The sequence below is a fragment of the Electrophorus electricus genome, chromosome 2 (assembly GCF_013358815.1).
Source record: "Electrophorus electricus isolate fEleEle1 chromosome 2, fEleEle1.pri, whole genome shotgun sequence".
Classification (NCBI taxonomy): Eukaryota; Metazoa; Chordata; class Actinopteri; order Gymnotiformes; family Gymnotidae; genus Electrophorus; species Electrophorus electricus.
The window spans coordinates 20,317,126-20,338,940 of NC_049536.1; the positions used below are offsets into that span (position 1 = coordinate 20,317,126).

General features: G+C 49.1%; 1 protein-coding gene across 1 annotated transcript in view; it reads left to right on the forward strand.

Annotated features, from left to right (window-relative positions):
* The first annotated feature begins 714 nt into the window (after positions 1–714).
* abtb2b (ankyrin repeat and BTB (POZ) domain containing 2b) overlaps positions 715–21,815 on the forward strand; it is a 32,742-nt gene continuing 11,641 nt past the window's right edge. Inside the window, exons 1-2 of the mRNA XM_027016409.2 lie at positions 715–2,542; positions 18,853–19,002. Of these exons, the coding sequence (XP_026872210.2) occupies positions 1,675–2,542; positions 18,853–19,002 (1,018 nt within the window). The 5' untranslated portion in view covers positions 715–1,674. The remainder of the gene's footprint in view (positions 2,543–18,852; positions 19,003–21,815) is intronic.

The following is a 21,815-nucleotide window of genomic DNA, read 5'->3' on the forward strand; positions in this document are numbered from 1 at the left end:
TAAGGTTATACAACACTAAGCATCTGGCAATTAATTGCTGTCTCTACCTTCAAGTCATAATAAAGGGCGAATGCTTGTTTATCAGGAACATGATGTTGTTTATGGTTCATATTCATTTATAGTACATTTGGTGATGTTGTGATATCCTCTATACATTTTTTACCCAGAGGTGTAAAAAAACTCAGAAAAATACCCAAGTAGAACTGAAATAAGTCTTCCAAAAATCAAAGCAGATGTTAAGTTCTCACACGTCATTTGATGTTGCTGACAGCTACACACGCAAAATCTGAGCCTTCCGAATCACGAGAATGAGCTCGAGGTGTTTCTCAGTCTCGTAACATTCTTCCAGCTTTTCCTACCAAATGAATACATTGCCTTTTAAGCGCAGCACCATTTGAGGAAAAAAAAAACAAAAAAAAAAAAACATGCTAGAACGACAACACCCATCTATTCCACAGACGTTTGCCGTCCCAGGGACGCCCAGACGCGGAGTGCCGATTGTATGCTGTCTGCAGTGTTCACTCAGAAACGTGTGTCACTACTATGATGGCACCCTGCGCGAAGCGGCTCTTCTCCTCGCGGTGGGGAGTCACGGGGCCCGCAGCCCGTTCCCTCGCTGCTCCGGTACGTTGGTGGGTAATGCAGGCGCGTAGCCAAAAAAATATTATGTAATGGCTGGATTGCGCTCCTGCGAGTCCCGCCCTTGTTCTCTCTCTGCCTCTTCTTGAAAGCGCTAGTTAGGACATGTCTGTCTTTTGTCTTTTTTTTTTTTCTTTTGCCGTTAGCGCAATACTACGCTGTGTAAAAAAAGGTTTGACAGTTTAGACAGTTGTTTAGATTGTAACGCAAATAATATATCATCCAAATAAATAAACAAACAAACAGGCAAAAACGCGCGGTGCGCAAAGTCCTAGAACTTTTCGGGGTTAAGAGTTAAGAAACTACTTATTCATTTAATCAACTTTGCCACACCTGAAAAAAATTATTTATTTTTTTCTTCGTAGTGCTCACCCCTGTAATGAGTCTGGTATGTGTTGGTGTATATTCTAATTAATGTAATCACTGTAAATGGGGGGCGGGGGGACTTATCTGACTATAGATACCCAGTTTTGCCCAAACGGCATTCGATTACAAACGGTCTGTAACTTGTAGTGAAAGTCTGATTGGCTCCCCAGTGACGTAGTCCGGATTGGTCTCAACTCCGTAGCGCTCTCCCTCGCGTTCACTTCAGTTCAGTGCGGGTTTTGGGAAAGGCAGGAGGCGAGCCGTGTGTGATGAAAAATATCGCCCGTTTTAGGTTATTTCTAAACTCCGTGTTAGGATTTTTGGATCTAACCTAACCGATTAATGGATTGCAGAATTAACACAAGTCCCATTTTTATCGACTTGCAAGCACAGTGTGATCCGCAGGAGAGTTGGGAATCCCAGGACACTACCTCTCCACCAAAAGGTGAGCTGTTGTCGATGAGCTTAAAATGTTAATATGTCGAACATTATTCATTAGCTAAAAAGTGAGTTACCATAAGATATAGTATTTATACGCGAGTGGCACATCACGCTACTTCAAAGCGCCTCGTGAATGTCAGGAGAGAAGCGTAACCAGTAAAACCAGTTTGGACGAAGAGTTTCGCTGCAGCTCCCTCGACATTCTGCTGCTAATAGAGCGAGCCAGCAATGGCAGGAGGGAGCAATTCAAATATGAAAACTTTAGAGGACTTGACTCTGGACTCTGGCTACGGGGCAGGAGACTCCTGTAAATCTCTCAGCCTCTCCTCCTCCAAGTCAAACTCGCAGGCGTTCATGAACACCCCACACCGGGGTAACTGGTGGTACTACTCTGGATCAATGAACAGCCGAAACAACAGCTGGGACACTGTTAACACGGTTCTTCCAGAGGACCCCGAGGACATTTTCTCCAAGTGCCCACGTTTACCTGAGCTGGAGGAGTTCCCGTGGACAGAGGAGGACGTAGGGAAAGTCCTGCGCAAGGTCGCAGGGAAAGGCACCCCGTTCTCCGCGGAGACTTCCCGGAGGCTGTCCACTCTGATGCGCAGGGCCCTCATTCGCATCTCCAGGGAAGCACAGCGGCTGAGTGTCATGCACTGCCGCTGTACCCGCTTCGAAGTCCAAAGCGCGATCCGACTGGTGCTCAGCTGGGCGCTCGCGGACCACTGCGTTTTGGCGACTGTGAAGGCCATCTCAATGTACAACATGAGCGCCGGAGAGTTACTGCGTAAGGGCAAGTCAAGCCGGTGTGGACTAATTTTGTCCGTGGGTCGTTTCTTTCGCTGGATGGTGGACACCCGCATCTCGGTGCGCACCCACGAGTACGCGGCCATCTGCCTGACCGCCTGCATGGAGGCTCTCATGGAGGAAGTGGGCATGCGAGTCCTGCTGGCGGAGCGGCAGCAGGGCGCGGACAGCGGGGCCTGTGGTACCCCGCTAACGGCCGAAACTCTGGAGGGAGTCGTGAACAACGACGCTGAACTCTGGGGAGTCCTGCAACCCTACGAGCATCTCATATGTGGGAAGAACGCCAACGGTACGTGCTACTTTTTTCCCTTATAAAATACGATTTCACAATAAATAATGACGCCCACCCACCAAATATTTATAAATGCGCCAGTGAACACGGTAAACATCTTTTAAAACTGCGTTGTTCTGGAATGTAAAATATTAGCGCAGGTTTTAGTCAGGGCAAACGAGCGGTCCCAGGGCGAGGTCTCCCCTGGAAAAGGGTGTCGAGTGCCGCTCAGGTAGTGTAGCTGTCGCCTCCGTGCTCTGGTGACAGGCTTATCTCAGTGCAGGCTCTGTGCAGACTTGCTAGTCCAGCTGCAAGTCCACTTCTCTTCTCATATCCCTTTCATTGACTGGGTGCCAGTGTGCGCTGTAATTACCATGTGTCTGGTTTATCAGTACTGGCTCTCAATGTGCATGTTCGCAGGCTTACAATAGTGCTTTGTTTCCATTTCAAGCTGTGAAGGCTTAGTTTTCTGCCCAGAGAAAGAAAACAAACAGTACCAGGCTTTTGGTGTTGGCGGTGTATGCGAGTGTGTGGGTGTGTTTGACAGTTCTATACATGAGTTATAGGTAACCACAGTGGCTCCCGCAAAGTTTTGCTTACGGATGTATTTTAAAATAAACCGCGACGATGTCATGTGAATGCAGAAAAACGCAAGTTTAAAGACTTTGAGAGCGTGTAAGGGATGCGCGGTGTTTGTGCAGTTATTTTGCTTTTGGTAGGAAGAAAGCAAGCTTGGGAGACCTACTTCGCCACTGAGCGCCCTCAGCCAGAGCAGGCCGGCATGGGCAGTCAGTTCAGGGTAGCCTGCAAACAGGGATCGATGTGCTTTTACTTATGCTGGGCCAACATAATCCTGCACACACATATACATATACATATACACACACACACACACACACACACACACACACACACACACACACACACACACTCACTCACTCGCACGCATTCTTCCCATCTGATCCATGGACATTCGTTCAGTTTGCTCGACGAAGTACAAATAAAACATCACGGAAGTCGCATTGAGATGAATCATAGATGGCGTCAAAGTTGGGCTGAGTAACATCCGAATAATGTTTTATTGACTTATTCATGATCACGATGACCCCAGGCAGTACTGTCACGTACCCAAATCACGCACAAGGATAAGTTCGGGAACGTCTGTGAGGTGCCCTTTAATGAACTGTGCCTTTTACATTCTGTGCCGTACAACTTGGGGATTGTTCCAACAGTGACAGAAATTGTGCTCTCTGGTCAAACCCCGCTATCTCGTTCTCATTTTCTTCTCGTTATAAAAGTGTCTCTTTTATGTGTCAAATCGTACATCTGGAAGTGGTTAAGACACAGCTAACGTCTCTGCCTCCAGTCATGGAACCCCCCCGCCTCGCCTCTTTTCTATTTAAGCCTTTCTTTTCCTGTAGCGCTTTGCTGAACACATGGCCTTAACACGGGCTCTCGCATACTGCCTGTGCCATCTAAACTGTACCGTATCACAGTAGATAAATGGAATCTCTCTCTCTCTCTCTCTCTCTCTCTCTCTCTGTCTCTGTTGGATAATTGCTATTGATATTCATGCTGCATCTGAGTAAGCAGAATTCATCTATTGATCTCTGGAAATAATGGATGCCATTGAATTATTGACATGTGCGGGAGTGGTACGTTCCTGGTGCCAGTCGCCCTCAGCTGAAAGTGCTCAAGACCCAAAGCAGACTTGGCCTGGCTCGCGGCGGGGGGGAAAAATCCGACCCTAAATATACCACTTTCATCCCAAGATTATTTACTGAATACGGCCATGTGAAATAGAAGCTACGTGCACTTGTGTCTTGCACTGGTGAGGGTTTATTATAGTGCCGCGGACCTAAGGCAACAGTAAGAGCACCAAGCTTCCACAGTCAGCTGCCTGGTTTGCGCGTTTCCTGTCCACGCCAGGGGCAGCTAAGCAAGCAGCGTGCGCCACTAATGGCCGCTGAGCTAAAACGATCCTCGGCAAGGGTGCTTCTTATTAGATTAGCATTCATATGATCCCACTGCTCCCTTCTTTCGTGTCTGGGTTGCGCTTGAATGCACCGTGGCGTCAATGCACCGGATCCGTCTCTAGGATCTCTGCTATCCTGCGTGCTTATCTGCCTGCTCCCCTCCCGTGATAACAGTGCGATGAGTAATTGTGTACCGTGTTTGCAGAACGGGACGTCGTTTGCTTTATGTGGGCGAGCGCACAGAGCAGCGCTCATCTGTGTCTGGCTCGAACATTTGCATAAAGCCGCTAAATAAAATCAGCAAGAGTTTGGACGTTTGCCAATTTTTAATAACAAGTTAGCTAATGCCAACAAGTGAAGCTAATTAACGTTCATTCCCTGTCTTTAAAAATATATACATTTTCATTTGGTTCATTAGGTCTGCTTTCATTTGAAGAGGATGTTTCTTAAGCGATATTAGCATTTGAATCAAACTGAATCGAAATAGAATCTAAAGTGAGTAGATTCAGGACCTTGTCAGTTGAATCAGTATTGCTGAGTCTTCATATGCAGCAGCAACCAACCCGTGCTGGGCCCGTTAGCCCGGGAAGGTCCGTGTGCCTGGGGCTGATCTGCACGTGGCTGCAGGGCCGGGCCCCAATGCCTCTTCATCTTATCCCACATCCCAGAACTGGGCCTGTCGCCATGGCAACCCAGGCCCCATTGAAATCAAAGCCAGGATGGGAAGATGGCCAACAACGACAGACAGGAGTTTAAAGTCAAGGCAAATTTTTAGTGAGGAGAAAGGGGCATCTGTCTTCTCGGGGTTTTTTTTCTTCTTCTATGCCATGGAGAGAAAGGGAATGAGAAAAGGAGTGTGATGGAGGAATAACTAGGTCTCTCTGCATCGTGTTTGCCTCCCTACTCATATTTCCCGTTTCTTCATGCGAGCAGACGTGCTGTCAGAGGACAGAAAGAGAAGCACCTTCTCCACTATTGCAGCCACTTGTCTTTCACTTCTAGCCTTCAGTACAGTGACTTGGCAAGATTTCATATACTTTCCTTCCATTCAGTTATTTTATAGATTTGTTTGGGGATAAGTATGAGCACACACTGATTTATATGTAAAGAGACTTCGGTTGGTTCGGTGGATCAAACAGTGATTAGCTCTGACTAATCCCAGCTGGGTTTTGGAAATTTTTCCATAATAATGACTCATCTTAAAATCCTGCATTGGCATATCCAGCTCATAACACAAAAGCCTCTTTTATTTCATTGGTTGATACTTTTTTCTTCTTTTTGCTCAGTCTTGATCCAAGGCTGATTTGCTCTGGATTAGATGAACAACCTTCAGTTAGCAAAGCACAGGGTTACAGATTGTTTTGAGCACTCAGTGACATCATCTCATGTGCAGAGTATGGAGGAGAATATAACGGATTACTGGCATGAGCAAGCACAACCTTTCCTCTTGTGTCGAAGCATCAATACATGTCAATAAATCAATACATGTTGTTTGTTTTCGTTTTGTTTTTTTAATCAGGGTTTTGTCTATTACATTGGCTCCTAAATCCCATCACACACAAGACAGTTGAATTAATCAGAAACACAGACTAGCAAACACACACACACACACACACACACACACACACACACACACACACACTAGGTGTATGCTGTAAATAAATAGCCTTCAAGCCCACAAATGTATGAGGCCTTCAACCCATAAGCCATGAATGTAACCCGGACCGATGTACTTGGCTCTTAAAAGCAATAATCACAAACAGCAGTCCCTTCGTCCAAATGACTTCTGTAGCAATATGTTTTTATGATGATACGCATCTTAGAGGCAAATGAACATGAATGAAAGTTTAATGAAGTCAGAAGGACGTGAGGACATGTGCAGCAGTGGCTCTTTAACTAATGGGAGACCAACCGTTTGTGTCTCTGACATTACACACCCCAAAAGTCATGCCATCTATTTATTGCACTCAAAAGGAATGTTGGTTGAGAAAACCACACAGCATGGAGACATGTCCCAAAGGACAGAAACTACAGCTCCCCGAGACATTTTTAGCTTGAACAGAGATGGAGATCTCCACGGTGAGCACCCAGCGATGTGGTAGACATTTGTGAAGCAAGTACCTGGAACAAGAGAAAAGCTGGAGATAAATGAGTTCGCACATGCTCTCAGCCAGGCTGTTGGGAGGGGTGCCATCTTTCCTTAACCTTTGTCAGTTAAGTCCGGTAGGGATCCTTCCGATTCATCCATGATGCAGAGAGGCCGGCTGCTTTAATGGGAGCGAGAGCCTCTGAGTTTGGGGAGAATTCTGTAAAGAAATGCAAAGCGTTCTGACTTTTTTTTTTTTTTTTTTTGTCTTTCCTTGGTGGAAAACCCATGCAAGCAGAATGCAAATGTGAACCAGTGCCAGACAGACCATCAAAACAGACATTTAACAAAGCAATATATTGCGAGAAATCTCACACTTTGTTAGGAATTTCCCCTACATAGAAGCCCCTGGCAAGAGGCGGAGGTGGTGGGAATTGCATGGCATGGGTATGTACAGGGAGTGGAGGAGGAGTGGAGGTTGTGTGGACTGCCCACAGACACAATACAGGCTGCCCACATTTTCTCACTTTGACGTCAAAGATTCCACGATTGTATCAGACAAATTAGCGTGGCAAGAATCAGGGCATGTTACATCTGAATCTTGTAGAACGTTGGAGAATCTTCTGTCCCAGTGGCCTGGAAGGGTTGAGGTGGCCACTCTGTGCTGTGTGGAAAGGCTTCACCTATTAGGGTGACCCAAGGTCGAGTTTGAGAAATGTTTTTTCCTCATGATGGAGATGCGCCTTCCATTAACCTGCCCCCTCCGCTCCTGAGGATGAGTGGTAACGTCTGAAATTAGCTGCAGCCTGCAGCCTACAGCTCACTGCCGACCCCTGACCCCTTCGAGCACGCGGGTGTTCCGCGAGACACTCAAATAAATTCGCTCATCTCGTCCCCGTCTGGACTTTAACGGCCTCCTTGGGATTGCGCGGGACCCCGGCACTTATTACTTGCACCTGTTGGGAGAGCGGGGATGTGCTTGCAGAGGCTGGGGCCTGCCGCATAGATAACAGTGGCTTCTCTCAAGCCGGGCAGCCGTCAACGGTTGTTATGAGCACTGCCGATGGAACGCACATGTGGCAGAGGCATGTGCTCTATGTATGCACGACCTGAATGTGTACAGAGCAGAGCCGTAACCCTCCCGACGCGATCGCAACTCCGAGGAAGGGATACGCATCTCAATCCGAGCCGTCGTTAACCCTTTCCCTTTGTTTGTGTAGAGCGTTTTCCTCTACCCTTTCCGCAGCCCTGGAGAAGCGAGACGGGCCGGCTGGAGCGTTTGAGTTTGTCCCGAGCGTTTTATGTGTGTATCGCTTTGTTCTCCGCCGTGGGGCTCAGCCCCCTTTTGTCGCCCTGTTAATCCGCCGAGGGGCTCCGGGGGGAGGAGGCGCGTGACCGGACAACTCCACCCTCAGTGAGGAGAACAGGCCACCCTTGTGGACAGATCAGTTTGAGGGCCGTCCCATCTGGCCCGTCCCCCGTCATGTAATAGAGGACATCTGCACGTGAAGCTGAGACAGAGAAAAAGCTAGCGCTATGATCTCCCTCGATTAACTCTCCATCATTAAAGAGAATTAAAGCTCCGAGTTAGAGGAGCAAACTGTGATTAGGCCGGCTGTGTGAGATACTGAAACTGTTTTGGGCGTTGCCTCGGCAGAGAGAGAGGGGGAGAAGGACAGAATTCCAAACAGGATTCCAAAGAATCAGGTAAAAGATCCAGATCGAGTCGCAGCCAGCAAGTTTCTGTTGTGTACAGCTCAGTGTGCGTTGCAAATCATTACTTTTTGTTTTATTCTTTATTTATTTTTGGACTCCTCTACTCTAAAAGTAAAGTGTAGGGTAATTGAAAAGTTCCCAGTGATGAAGCACTGATTTATTAAGGCTCATTTTTCCACCTCCCGGTTGTGCTTAACATTTGGCAAACAAGTCACCTTTTTGTTCGTTAACTTTTATGGGCCATGTTAATAGGAAAGCACTCTGGCATCAGAGTGTTTAACAGGTACACTTCAGAGGAATGGTTTCAGCGGGTATGTAATAGTTCACCGGTGCCTTCGCTACAAATGCGTCACGTTATAAATAAACGAAACCTTGGCTCTCTAGTTGCATGAACTCTGGAAACCTGCTGAAAGGTTAAAGAGTGGACCAAGCACGACCGATGACTGACACAGTACAGCATTTATATTATAAAGTAACTAGGTAAGGCCGGCTCTTTTCTCGGAAACACGTCGTCACACTCAACTCTCTCCAGGCCATGGAAACCTTCGCATTAGCGTTCGTTCTTGACCCCTGCTTGGTTCCGTACCAGAGTTCCTTGCTGCTGCAGGTGCTCTGTACGTTATTTTCTGTGCACGCCATGGTGATTTCAGCCCTCTGCTATGTGCATCAGCCCTGTCTCTCACACAGCCAGTGGCTGGGCCTGACCGGGTCCTCGTGCGCTAAGCGCTTCGCGTTCTGCCTCAGCTCTGCGGCGCGGTGCCGCTGTGCCAAGCCTCAGCTGCTGGCCCACATGTGAGCCTTGAAATGCCATCAGCTCGCCGAGGTAAGACCATAACAGCTGGAAGTTAAAGGCCTGTACCCTCTCTCTCTCTCTCTCTCTCCCCCTCTCTCTCCCCCCCCCCATCTCCTTCTCTTTCCCTCTCTCTCTCTCTTCTGGGCTCATTTGCGGTGGTTTCGTGTGTTCTTCTAGGGTTCTCCACGTTTCATTCTTACAGGAAAGGATCTGAGGTTTACCTAGGTGTGGACTGTTTCCACTGCTCCGAACGCAGCCGTCCGGCAGTCCTGATTGCGTGAGAATCTGAGCGAGAGGGAGTCCTGAAAAGTCACGCAGCATGGAAGAGGCCTGAGGCGCGCCACGTGCGGCTGGATGACAGAGCGCGGTGCTCGGGCTCTCGCTGTTCGGAATTGGCAGTGGCAGGATGCTCCCACAGCACACGGTCGGAGTTAGCACGGAGCGGAAGTGGTGTAGGAGTGCAGCGATTTTCCTCACTTCCCGTCCAGGACAAGCTGGGAGCAGGCTCTTCTCTCCTGGCCCCAAGCCCGCATCCGATTGTTCCCCCAGCGGGAGAGCTGTAGCGTGGACTTTTGGTCGATGGCTTGACCTCAAAGAGCTCGTAATATTTATGTCGAAACTCATGTGAAGACGGAGAGAGGAGCTGCTACTTTGCAGATGTGATGAAACAAAGAAAGAAAAAATGGGAATAAATCACTACGGAGGCAGTAAAGGGATGAACTGTGGTGTTTTCCTTTACGACCTAAGCTGCCATTATCCGTATTAGCAGTGTACTAATGCGGATAATCGTCACACGCTTTGGGCTCCAGGGCCTCGGTGCCAGAGCAAGCCTGCCATCATGTGACTCAGTTGGCAGTTAGTTGACAAGTCTGTCAGATTCACTTTCTTCTCCCAAAATGGCAGCAAGAGAAAACCAATTATCACCTTCCCACTTTCCAAATCTCCTCAGAGGAACACAAAGAGACACATGGGATTGTCAAACCAGTTGATACTCCTGCGCCGCCTCATTATCACAAAATCCTGCCATTCCTAAAGTTAGGGGCTGCGTCTGCCGATAAATTGCAGGCACCTTTCCCCACTGAGTCATTATGTAGGGCCCAGAGTCATTACGTAGCTTCTAGTCATTACAGAAAAAAATATCTTCTAGAACTCAACCCAACCCCATCCATATGGTGTCCTGCGATGTCTCGGAGCTGGCCTACCCGGAACGTTCCAGTAAAGACGTGTTCTGCAGAGAAATGAGTGGGCAGACCAGCATGCGTGCCCGAGAAGGAAAAGAGCTAGACATTCCCTGTGAGATCCCTCTGCTGTTTTGACGTCGGCAGGCACAAGGACACACTAGCGGGTCCGTGCAGGAGCCAGGTGTTGATTTAAGGGCGGTGGTTCCATTGCTGGTGTGGGGCTGTCTGGGCCAGCTATGCTCTTAGCACACTGACAGGCCATTGGGGGGTGGGAAAGAGGGGGAATGAAGACTAATTTGGCCCAGGGAACTGGCTGGCTGGGTGCAGAGGAGCTGGTGCTGAATCTGACAGATGGATGCTCTCCCTGGTTTGGGCTGTTGGTCTGACAAGGTCCAGCAAACAGTGTATTTAGTCATTTCTTTGTGGTCAGCAAATTGCCAACACCGTGATGGTGTTTTTTTTGTTTGTTTTTTTGTTTTTTTTATAGCCACACATACTAAAGCAGAGAGTTATTTAACAGAACCAAATCTAGTGCAACACCTATAAGATTTTGGACCCCCATAGCTTTAGGGTGGACTTATTGCCTTAGGACTTATTAAACACTTATTAACAACTTATTAAACACTATAACAGTCTGTCAGCCATTATTCAGCCATTATTAAATGGCTTGAAATGCCTTGATCGTTGGTCTACTCTCCACTGCTCAGAAAAGGCCCATGACGCATTCATCTCTTGTCGTCAAACGGCTGCAGGTCTCACGTGGGCCTTGGGGCAGGCGTTTGGGTCTCCTCGAGGTCTGGAGTTTTATGGGAAGGGCAGATGGAGGAGTTGAAGGAGAAGCAGTCAGCAGACCCTCCCCAAAGCCTGGGCTATTTTTTTTCTCCTTTTTTCCCCCCGCTGCTTCCATCTGGCCCGTGTGTCTGAATGGTACTCCTGTGGGTGGTCCCCGGGCCTGTGGCTTCCTGTTGCCCAAAGAACTGTTGCTTGCTGTCCGTTGCTGATGTGCTGCACCTCAGAGGCGAAAGGGGTTGTTCTGCGGTCGAATATATCAAAGCACAGAGCGACGCACTGCCAATTGTCCAGTTAGCACCATCGACCTGGTCTAGATGAGCTGCAGTCCTCTCGTGGCAGCACAGAAGGCTTTTCCGTTCTGGTGCCGGGTCTTTAAAGGGGTGCGGCTGCACGCTGGTATTTGCGAGCAGCCGCTTTTTTGTTTACACGAGAATGTTTGCGTGCGGCGGGGGATGGGACCGCTCTGGGAGCGCTGCCTGGCCGAGGATGTCGCACCACTAAAGAAACGACGCACCTGTACCCACGGCAGCTGTTTGCCGTGGGTCGGGGGGGTTGGACGCGAATGATGGCGCTGTTTGCACGGTGATGCTGTGGAATCTGGGACAGGTGCCTCCTGGAGTAGGAGGGTCATGAACAGGCAGTTATGGGCCTGAGAGAACTGTATAAATGGCACCCTTTTCTCCCCAGAACCGGCATGGTAACAGAAGCTCCCACATGCCCTCCTGATCATGATTGACGTGGCATCCAAACAATGTTTGTCCTGGAAGACAGACGGTGCCCCTGGTAGGGAGGAGCTACTGAAATGCAAGCAGGATGCTATATTAGCTTCCAGGAGAATCTGAATTTTACTGTCTTAGTGTGCTAGAACTCAGGTATAACACAAGTGTTAGAAGCAATTATGACCTGGGCTGTGATCCAATATAAATACTTTTATTTTATTGATGATGTTCCGCATGTCTCCTCATTTCCAATGGAATTCTTGTATGCAAATGAGCAGATATTTAAAACATTTGTATACAAATTGCAAAAACTGGACATATTGTACAGATAAAGGGAGCCGGCGTGCAAAACCTAGTGCTAGTGGAATGTGTGGGGATAGAAGTGATGCTATCTGATTGGATGAAGGAGTGGGGGTGTGCTGGCACAGAAGAGCATTGTTCCCCTGTAAGCCCCGGGGTGGGGGGGGGGGTCGCTTCCTGCTGATGTCTGCAGTGGTGTAAGGGAGAGGGTGCGTCTCATGAAGGTGTGAAGGTTAAGGGTCACTGAGCAGAGCTTTAGGAATCTCTCACATCTGTACGCCTCTGTCCCCTCCAGACTGGGAATTGTGATACGCCCTCTCTCTCTTTTAATAGGTTTTTTGTTTGTTTCTTTCTTTCAGGAAAAAGAAATCCTCCACAACATCTGCAAACTTGTCGTTTTTGGTTGGAACTCTACAAAACAATTCTGGTGCCCCTTTTGCTCACGCTCTCGACCTTCCTAATGACCAGATCGGCGGTTTATTAAAGTTTTATTTGGGAACCTATTCCACCAGTCAGGTAAAAGCATTTCTGAGATGCAGAGAGCTTATACGGAGAAAGAAAAGGCCTTCCCAATTACAGGCAGTATATTAGACGCAGGATAATTGGCCTGAGTAGCGCCGATTCCGTGCCAGGAAAGTGAGGTTTGGGCTGTGTGCCTGCTGGGAACCAGGTTTCCACACTAAAATGAAGGACAGGCTCGCCAGCCTTTACGCGGAGCCTGAAAACCGCGCTGCAACTTTCGTTCCTTGATATCAGCAGAACCAACTCAGCTCGGACCGGTTTTGTGATCAATCTCCTAACTGTTCTGTTATGCTGAGATGAAACTTGCCCTACATTTACGCTGAGATGAAACTTGCCCTACATGGCAAAACATCTTCTCTGAGTACAGCCATCATGCTGAAGAGCTGCTTAGTGTTAGATGTGAGATATAAGTTAACCATTAAAGAAAGAAGGAGCACCAAGCAATCAGACCTGATCAGTTTTGCCATTTGTTTACCTCAGAGATATCAGATAAAGGTCAGATAAGCCAACAGTTGCATAATGGAAGAAAAGTGTGTTGTTGTTTTTTTAATTTGACACCTAGCAGACCCTTTTCCCATCTACATGTACCTGTGGCTCTTGCTTTGAGTGCTTTGTATTGGGTTTTCTTCCATGTCAGCGGAGACTGATGTTCTGAGCTCAGCAACATGCAGGAAACAGCACTAAGACCACCGAATGCCTCAACATTCCCCTAAACTACTCTTTAGATTTCATCAATAGAACGACATGTGCGATGCGGCATCAGAAGGCAGCGAATATATGTATTATCATGAAGGAATCTCACTGGGGCGCTTTCCGGCACGCTGGCCTTGTTTCTGAGAAGCCTTGTTCTTGCATGCGTGTGCTGCTACGCGTGTTGCGGGTACACGTGTACGGAATGCGCGTGTGGTGCTGGGCTCGGTTTCCAGCTCCCTTCTGTCCGAGGCACCCTCCGCCCGCCTCTCCGAGCCAGAGCTGGACAGCGGCCCGATTGTGCCGACACTCTTTAAAGGGCGGGTCGTTTTCCCGGTGGTGACTGTGCTCGACTTGACTTGACCGCCGTGCGCCGTAAAGGGCCGCTAGTGGACGACGTTTCCTTTTCACGGCTGACCCCTGGCTAGTTTTGTGGTTTCTCTTCTAATGGTGAAGGGGAGGGGGAGGCTGATCTTAGATTAGCCACAAAAGGGCCCTTCTGTCCTCGGTGGAAAAAGAGGGCAAATCTTCCCATCGCCCTCACAGTTTAAAGGGCCCGTGCGACACGCCCCACCGTAATTTGAAATCAAACGGCATGCGTAGCTTTCAGGTTTTTAAGAGCAGTCCTTCGTGCACTGAACAGAAGGGGCTTGTTTTTAAGGAGCTTGTAATTTTGTTTGAAAAGGGCATGTTAGCACACCGATGCTGCTGAAGGTGGGTGGCTCGAACAGTCCCATAAAGGTCAAAACAAGACAGGGTGCCATATTTACTCCAGAAACTGAATTAAAATAATCATTTTATGAGTCATGGGGCCTTTTCTTTAAGAGCGTTCGTTGTTTTGTAAACTGGACACTATTTCTTCTGGCTGCTATGGAGCCGACAACAATATTCCGGCAGTAAAAGGCATCTGAAGTGAAGGATGTTTGGGTGGGTTTCTCCGACTTTTTTTTTTTGGGGGGGGGGGGGGGGGGTTAATCTGTACGTTATTAGGGTGAGTCTGAAACCTCAGCGATGCCAGGCACACATTATCGAAGATCCGTTCTCCACCGAGCTGTCCCTGGTGCCATACATGAAACCCGGAGGCCTCAGCCACACCAGGAAACCACCAGGCGTTGGCTGGCCTGGGTTCACAAAGAAAGAATGCACAGCTCCGTCCAGCTTAAAGCCGCGTTTAGGATCGGATCTGCTGAGCGGCTCGCTGGTAACGTATGGTTTTTGAAGTTGGAGAACTCTTGAATCCGTGGCACATCAAGAGGCTTACAGCCCCAGAATAACTGTCAAAGTGAATTTGTTTTGTGGTCTACAGATACATTCGTATGTATGTGGTCTGTATGTAGACTGCAGTGCATGGCCATGAGTCTTATGCTCTTTAAAGCATTTCACCTGCAGGTAACAACCCAGCTTTCACGTGATGGTCGGCCAAGGTGTTGTGGGACACTGAGCAGAACCCACGGAGCCATCAGTCACATCTAGACAATGATTAATTAGGCTGTTGAACACTCGAGAACAGAGCAGCGTGTGACACTCCATTTGATAACGATAAGAGCCATACAGTGGGAGGACTCATCAGGCCAGGCTAGACAAACACTCCGAGGGTATTTTTACCCACTGGTAATGGACCGTGCCCCCCCAGAGCCTTCCTGCTCGCCCATAAATAGGCCACTTGCGTCCGACCGTGAAGTGATGGGTAAAGAGGCTCTGCGCGTTCACCCGCCTTTCCTACACTCTTCCTTCACCGATGCCGAGAGCCGTCCTGCTGGTGTCGGAGAAATGCCGCACGCCAGGCCGGCCAGTCCGAGATCCGCTCTCTGTTGGCGTCCGATACCTGTTGCATTAGCAGCGGCCCCTCAAACAGGCATTTGGAGCGTGCTGCGTGCACACCATCAGAGCTGCCCACAGCACCGCAGGCCCGAACCAGACCCTGCTGCGCGGCTCCGCGGTTCCTTCCTCCTCCGCATGGACGCTCCCCAGAATGCAGTTCGTGTGCAAGGGGGATGTAGCTCGGCGGGGGGGCACTGGGCTTGTCCGCATGAATGAAGACCTTGTTTTCACACACAGGCAGGTGGCCTTGCGGCAGTGTAAAAAGCCCACTCAGACATCAGAGCCTGGGGTCTCCTGGGTCTTAAAGGAGCAAGACCTTGCACTTAACACACACTGATACATACACGAACAACGGACACGCGCTAGACCAAACATACTCCTGCTGCTAGACCAATTAGGCATCAGGAATGCTCTTTGTAGGGGCCCCGGTATGAGCGATTACTGGGCAAGCCAACAAGGTGACTAAAAAGCCTCGAGGGGGCATAACCCAGCGCAAACAGACCCCACTATCTTGTAAGTTTGCTCTCTCCTTGTGTTTCTGGGGTGAGGAGATTGTGGGAGTAGTGCACAGCAGACAGGCAGTGGGCTCCGGGGAGCTTCTCTTTATTACTGGATGTTCCTAAACATATTTGCTGCAGACCCCCAAGCAGCAAGCTCTCACGGCACTGCCGACATAGTACACAGGGTGAAAATTACTGAGAGCAAGGATGGGTTTTTTTTTAGCGTTTCAGCCATCCCGGGAGACATGTCTGCTTCTGGACGGTGAGACCAGTCTTAGTCACTTCAAACTCATACAGAACCTACACGAAGATCAAGTGTTCTGTGGTTAGGGAAACTGTTTGTTTTCTCTTAACAATTACACGATTCGTTTTTAGGGAAATGGTATGAGCAAACACTGGGTTTTGAACAGGTGTGCTTAGTCCCCAGAGAATGCAGGCCAGTGGGTGTTTGGAAAGCACCGTTGTGGGGAGCGGTGAATGTCAGCAAATGCAGTGTTCTGTTGGTGTTCACTCACACACACACACATACACACACACAGATGAAGGCCATTCCCTGTGCAATGGGGCAAATTAGCTTTTTCTTCACAAAGGTTTTTAGGCATTTCATAAAGGCAGATTATTAACCATGATGCCTTGCTCACGGCACTGACTGGACACATCCCAAAAGAAATCCGTCAACATGCATGGCAACACATCCACAAAGCTGCAGAGCTTTGAATAACTCATGCTTCGGGTCTTTTCTGCAGTCGTGTCGAACTAATATGAGATCGGACTGTCCCATCTACGCAAGCCGATCTGTCCGCGCTGATCTGCCTTTTAGAAAAGCCCGAGCTGTACTAGCTGAATCGAATTGCTTTGACTTAGCCGATGTGTTTTTAACTGAGCCTGTACGTTTCTCGTTTGCTGTTACGTATGCGTCCATACCCTCATACCCAGCATGCAGTGCGGTGTTGATGCTCCCACTGCTGTAATTCCTTTCCTAGCTGTAAATGCCACATTATACAGGGAAGTGGTAGCTCAGTAGCTAAGGCACTTGAATTGTAATCATAAGGTTGCTGGTTCAAACCCCACCACTACCGATTTGCCACTGTTGGGCCCTAAGCAAGGCTCAAATTGTGCTGGTTTTTCAAGACTGTTTACTGTAAAGCAGTGTAGTTGTTTTTTTGCAGGAATTTATGACCCAGTCATGGATGCAGGCAGAGCCCTGATCTTCCATGTCCTGTACTGCTTGAGTGCATCTTTATAGACTCTTTCCCCCATGATCACGCTATGCCAAAAGAGCAAGAGCGTGTGTGAGACTGCTGGAGCCACCCTCATACTGTGCGCGGTAACCTGTGCTGATCACAATCGTGATCTACAAGGACCTTTTTTTTTCAGCTCGTAAAGTCTGTATTTGAGGTATTCCAAAACACTTGGCCGGGTTCTTGGCACGGCCTAAAGACAGAACACGCACTTGGAAACACTCTAGAAGGATCTTCCTTCCCTGGAGGAAGGATGGGATAGATCCCTGTCTTCCTAGTGGCACGCCACACATAAATCATGAACAGGGCTCACATTATTGTTTTATTTGGGCTCCTCGGTAAGGGTGGACGGCCTGTTTCCTTTGGCTTGGCGGCATCCTTCGCCCCGAAGGCCAAGGCAAAGGTTTGTCATGGCACAGAGCACAGAAAGGGCGAACAGGCCTCACGGCGGGGTGGGCGCTGCTTTGCGTACAAGCCTCCCGTCTCTTCCCGGGCCCAGGATGTCCACATGAAACACTGGCAGGAAGCCACTATTTTAAGGGCACGCTTTTGTAAACACAGGAATGACTCGTAAACACGACAGGCCAGATTTCAAAGGGTTAAAAGAGATCGGACAGATAGTGAGAGAGGCTGCATTTTGAACCATACTTGAAAGCGCTTTCCTTAGAAGTGACGTCTTTAGAAAGTGTCGTAACCGTGCCGAGACCATTCTGAAACCTCTCTGAAGCAAAAAACAAAACGCTTTTGGGCTGCCATTACGCAATGGCTTCCATCTGACAGAGGACTGAAGGGAGTTGAGTCTTGACTCAGAGACAAGCTGGGTGGGGCTGCCGGGAGAACCCAGTGTATCCAGTCAGACGACCGGGCGAATTGGGGGACGAACTGGGGCAAAGTCCCATTCACAGGCTATGGGAATGGCTCCCTTCAGCCACCCATGAGAGGGAGAAAACTGGAAGAAGCCTGTGTTTCTCTTAGTCATGTTCTGCTGTAGCCTTTGATACATGTAATTGCTCCTTGGAGGACAAGTATTAAGGAAAAGGGTTGATTTTGATTCCCGACCCCGAGCTTCCCAGTTCTTTGACATGTCCGGCGTCGCAGCCGCAGGCCTGTTTATTCAGACGCGGCTGAATCCGGCCTTCCTTCCTTCGTCTTCCTTACCGAGGTTTTCCTGGAACTGCCAGGTCTTGGCTGTAGTTTAATCAGCGTTTCTAACGCGGACGTTTGTAGCTCATAGTTTGTTGAAAAGCAGTTATTTAGACCAAAGTGTGTGGTTCTCGACTCAAGTTACTGTGATGTTGAAATCTTTCTCCACTTTCTCCACTTGGAGACTCCTGTCTGGATACATGGAGGCTGAGAAGGCATATGCACCATGTCGGTGTGAACAGAGCTGTCACTTCAGATTGCAACATCACCTAGGTTTATGGGAGCTCCTTTTAAGTATGCAGACAACCATCTGTTTCTACATTACACTGCTGTTCTTAGAGATTCTGTGGCTTTGATTTCTAGATGAAAATGGCACATGGACCATCAAGCACAGTTAAGACTCAGTCAGGGGAAAGAGAACTGCTTTGAATGCAAGTTGGCAGACTTTCATCTGTTCAGTTGAATAAGAGACTTATCTGCATTCTTCTGCTTGCCCTTAGTACGTGCCCCGATCAGACTGGCTCACCAACCCATTAAAATGTTTTTGTTTTTTTTTTGGTTTTTTAAAGAGTGTGATAGTTGAGACTTGTTGAGACTGGAGATGTTGTCTGTTTCAGAACCAAACTATAAACCGTAATTTATGCATTTGGCAGTAAAAGGCAACGACAGTCTTACTTCGTGTTTATAAATCCCGGGGTGACAGTTAATGGCACTGCTGTACTTACAGAGGTGGACTTTGGCACTTCTGACTGTAAATCAAAAGTAGGAATAGAGTTACGGACGTTGCAAATGAATTTATCCAGTCTGTGCATTCCTAAAAATTCTCTTTTCTCTTTCTCTCTCCACAGGTGTCCTCTCCCTGCCGGCCTATTTCAGCCCGTACACGGAAGGCCAGCAGGCCGGGGTTGAGAGCAGAGAGGATGCATATGCCCAGCTGGAGTTGCGCACGCTGGAGCAGTCCCTCCTGGCTACCTGTGTGGGCAGCATCTCGGAGCTCAGTGAGTCCACGCCTCTCCCGTCTCCGTAAACCCTGGCGGATCCCGGCCGTCACGTTTTGGCTCTCGCGCGCGCGTGCATCCGAGCCGGGGCGGGGGGCGGGGGGGGGGGTTGACGGTGACAGAGGCGTGCGGCTGGATCAGTCCTCCTTTTCCATCCTCATCACCTCTCCGATGTCGTGAAAAACTGGGCCGTCCTGGCAGCGGGGAGTCGGAAGCAACCCTGCGGAAAAGCTCTAACTCATTAGCATACAATAATCAGATTTCTCCCCATCTAACGCAGAGTCGTGTTTATTTACGTCTGGGCCGAGGCTCCGTCCCCTCCGAGCTGCGGCGAGGCGGGGCTGAGGCCCAGCACGCACGAACTTGCGCTCCGAGCCTGCGCATCCAGGGTCCGTCTGTTCCTGTGGCAGAGAAGCGTGGGAAAGGTGATGATGCTGGCGCTGTTTATCTTTTCAGGACCATTAGCCCCATTATTCCTCGCTCCTGGTGAGCACGCACCTTGCCCGTCTCCGAGGGGGAGGACGGAGGCGTGTTTGCTCTCTAAACACTGTGGTGTGCTGGAAAAGATTTTTTTTTAAAAGACAGGGTGGGAAAAAAAAAAAGTGAGCGACGCTAGAACGCGGCTGAACGAGAGGTTAAAAAGCCCAGACCCCACGTGATCCCATGTGTCGGCCATGCTGACCCAGGAGAGCCTGACCTTTAGATCAGCTGCTCCTGTTCCTTCTTCCCCATGTGGTTATGTTACACAGTGGAAGGATATCACAGTGGAAGTTATGTCATGCTCACAGTGGAAGGATATCCTGAATGGTGCCCAGCTGGGTATCAGGTGGAGGAAGTGTGGGGGGGGGGGTCGATGTATCCCCTTATCGGTATCGTCCAACGTCTGGCCTGGAACGGCGCACGGGGCATCCTCCTCGGTGCATGCTAAAGGCCGGTGCTACTTTCCCAGTGCTACTTTTTAAAACATTTTGGCTCAGACCCGCTGTTTTTATCGTTATGTCACGACGAATCTTGTTTGAGCTTCTTGCAAAGATCGTGTTGGTTTTGAGTTGGTTATACAGCTGCGTTCGGCGTATAACTAATGAGATGTAGGGCATTTCTGAGTGATTGATGTTAAAGTCGGCATGGAAATTCACTGGGAAAAGCCGCTTCAGTGTGTTTGGATCTGTGGTTGCTCAAAATATGGGCGGCTTGTGCTGCACAGCTGTGGGGTTGCCTCAGACACAGACAGGGCCAAGTCCTGCTTCAAGACATCTTTGGTTACAGTGCAGGTATTGTGGCAGTGGGTGCTGAATGCCTGAGTTATCTGGCTGGTTTGGAAAGTCAAAAGCAGGCAGAGGACACAAGAAGAGTTCTGATGGACAGAGTTATGAAAGTGCTGGGCACAGCTCAGCCTGTTAATACCCACTTTCATATTAATTCAAACACATACGTGTTTTCTATAAACAGTAAAAATGCAGCGTAAAGGGAATCCATTGACCTGTTGGCTGGACGGTGCTTAATTTTCATACTCTCTGTACAACCAGATTTGTTCCATAACTGGAACCAGCATTACTCCAATCATGGGTAGTAAATCATTTTGACACTGCTTTCATTCTTTCTTTACGTTGGTTAACGTATGAAAATCCGATATTTCCCTGGGGGGGGTGAAGGGTTCTCTCTATTACCTTGCTCTTCCTCCTCTTGGCTTTGGTACCTGCCCGTGCGTGTTTACCCAGCATGCCGCAGGCCCAGCGGCGGCGCGGGGCGTGTAGTGGCTTGGGCCAGCCGGTGGAAGAGGCAAATTTCCTCTGGCGAACGTCTGCACACACACTCCACTGTTTGTGCTGCTGCACAAGGGTGCGTTGATGCGGGTGAGCGGCCCGGCACACGGTCGGCCAAGTGAGAGTGCTCTTTGTGCTTGGGGTGTGTGTGGGGGGGGGTGATGGGGACCATGCTGGCATCCCATCCGCAAGCGCTCGGGGCAGCGCAAGAAGCCCTGCCCAGGGGATTGGGCAGACAGTGGGGCATCTGTCCAGCCCTGGAGCTCCTACATCCTACATTCAAGCTGCTCCTGCTGCCACACAACGCACAGCAAGCCGTAATGCACTGTGTGTTCTCATACCTTCCTATCATAGCCAACCTTACGTCTTTTTTGGCAATTACACTTACACTTGCCAACTTTTCCTGCTTCTAGTTGCACCTCCTAGGACCTGATAAGCACACTTGTCCAAAACATCCTGTTTCTTTGGAAGTCCTGTGTGCTACACTGATACTTTTACTTCCTCACCAAACTGGTCACCATATCATCTTGCAGTATTACTTATGGTTCTGTTAAAACATCAGGTCTGCTTTGTTGTGCCAAGAGATGGATGCTACCAGAAGAGCTTTGAGCCCGAGAATACTGGATTTACTCTGTTCAATCCCACAGAGCCGATTCTCTCTGAGGGGATAAGCATCAACAGCAAAGCCAAGCACAGCCTTCCTTTTGCAGCCCAAATTTCTGCAAGACCCCTCCCACATCTTGTCTGGACACAAAGAAGCCCTTTTAGCTACAAATGAGAGTCTTGGGCTCTTAATGGAGGGACCCTCTCACTACCAAACCACCCACTCTGGTTAGAAATTAACCCAAGGCGTAATTATCTCAATGGAGCATTACTTGTTCCCACAAATAGACCAACCAGCCCACAGCGCCTGGGCTTTCCAGTTTCGTCTGTGCGTTGTTGCGCATGCTAGCCCTGCTAATCCGGCGCTTACCCAGTGTTCACTGGGGAGAGCGAGAACGAGGCCCGACTTGTCCCTCTGTCTGTCTGCCACCAGTCCCGACTGGCTGC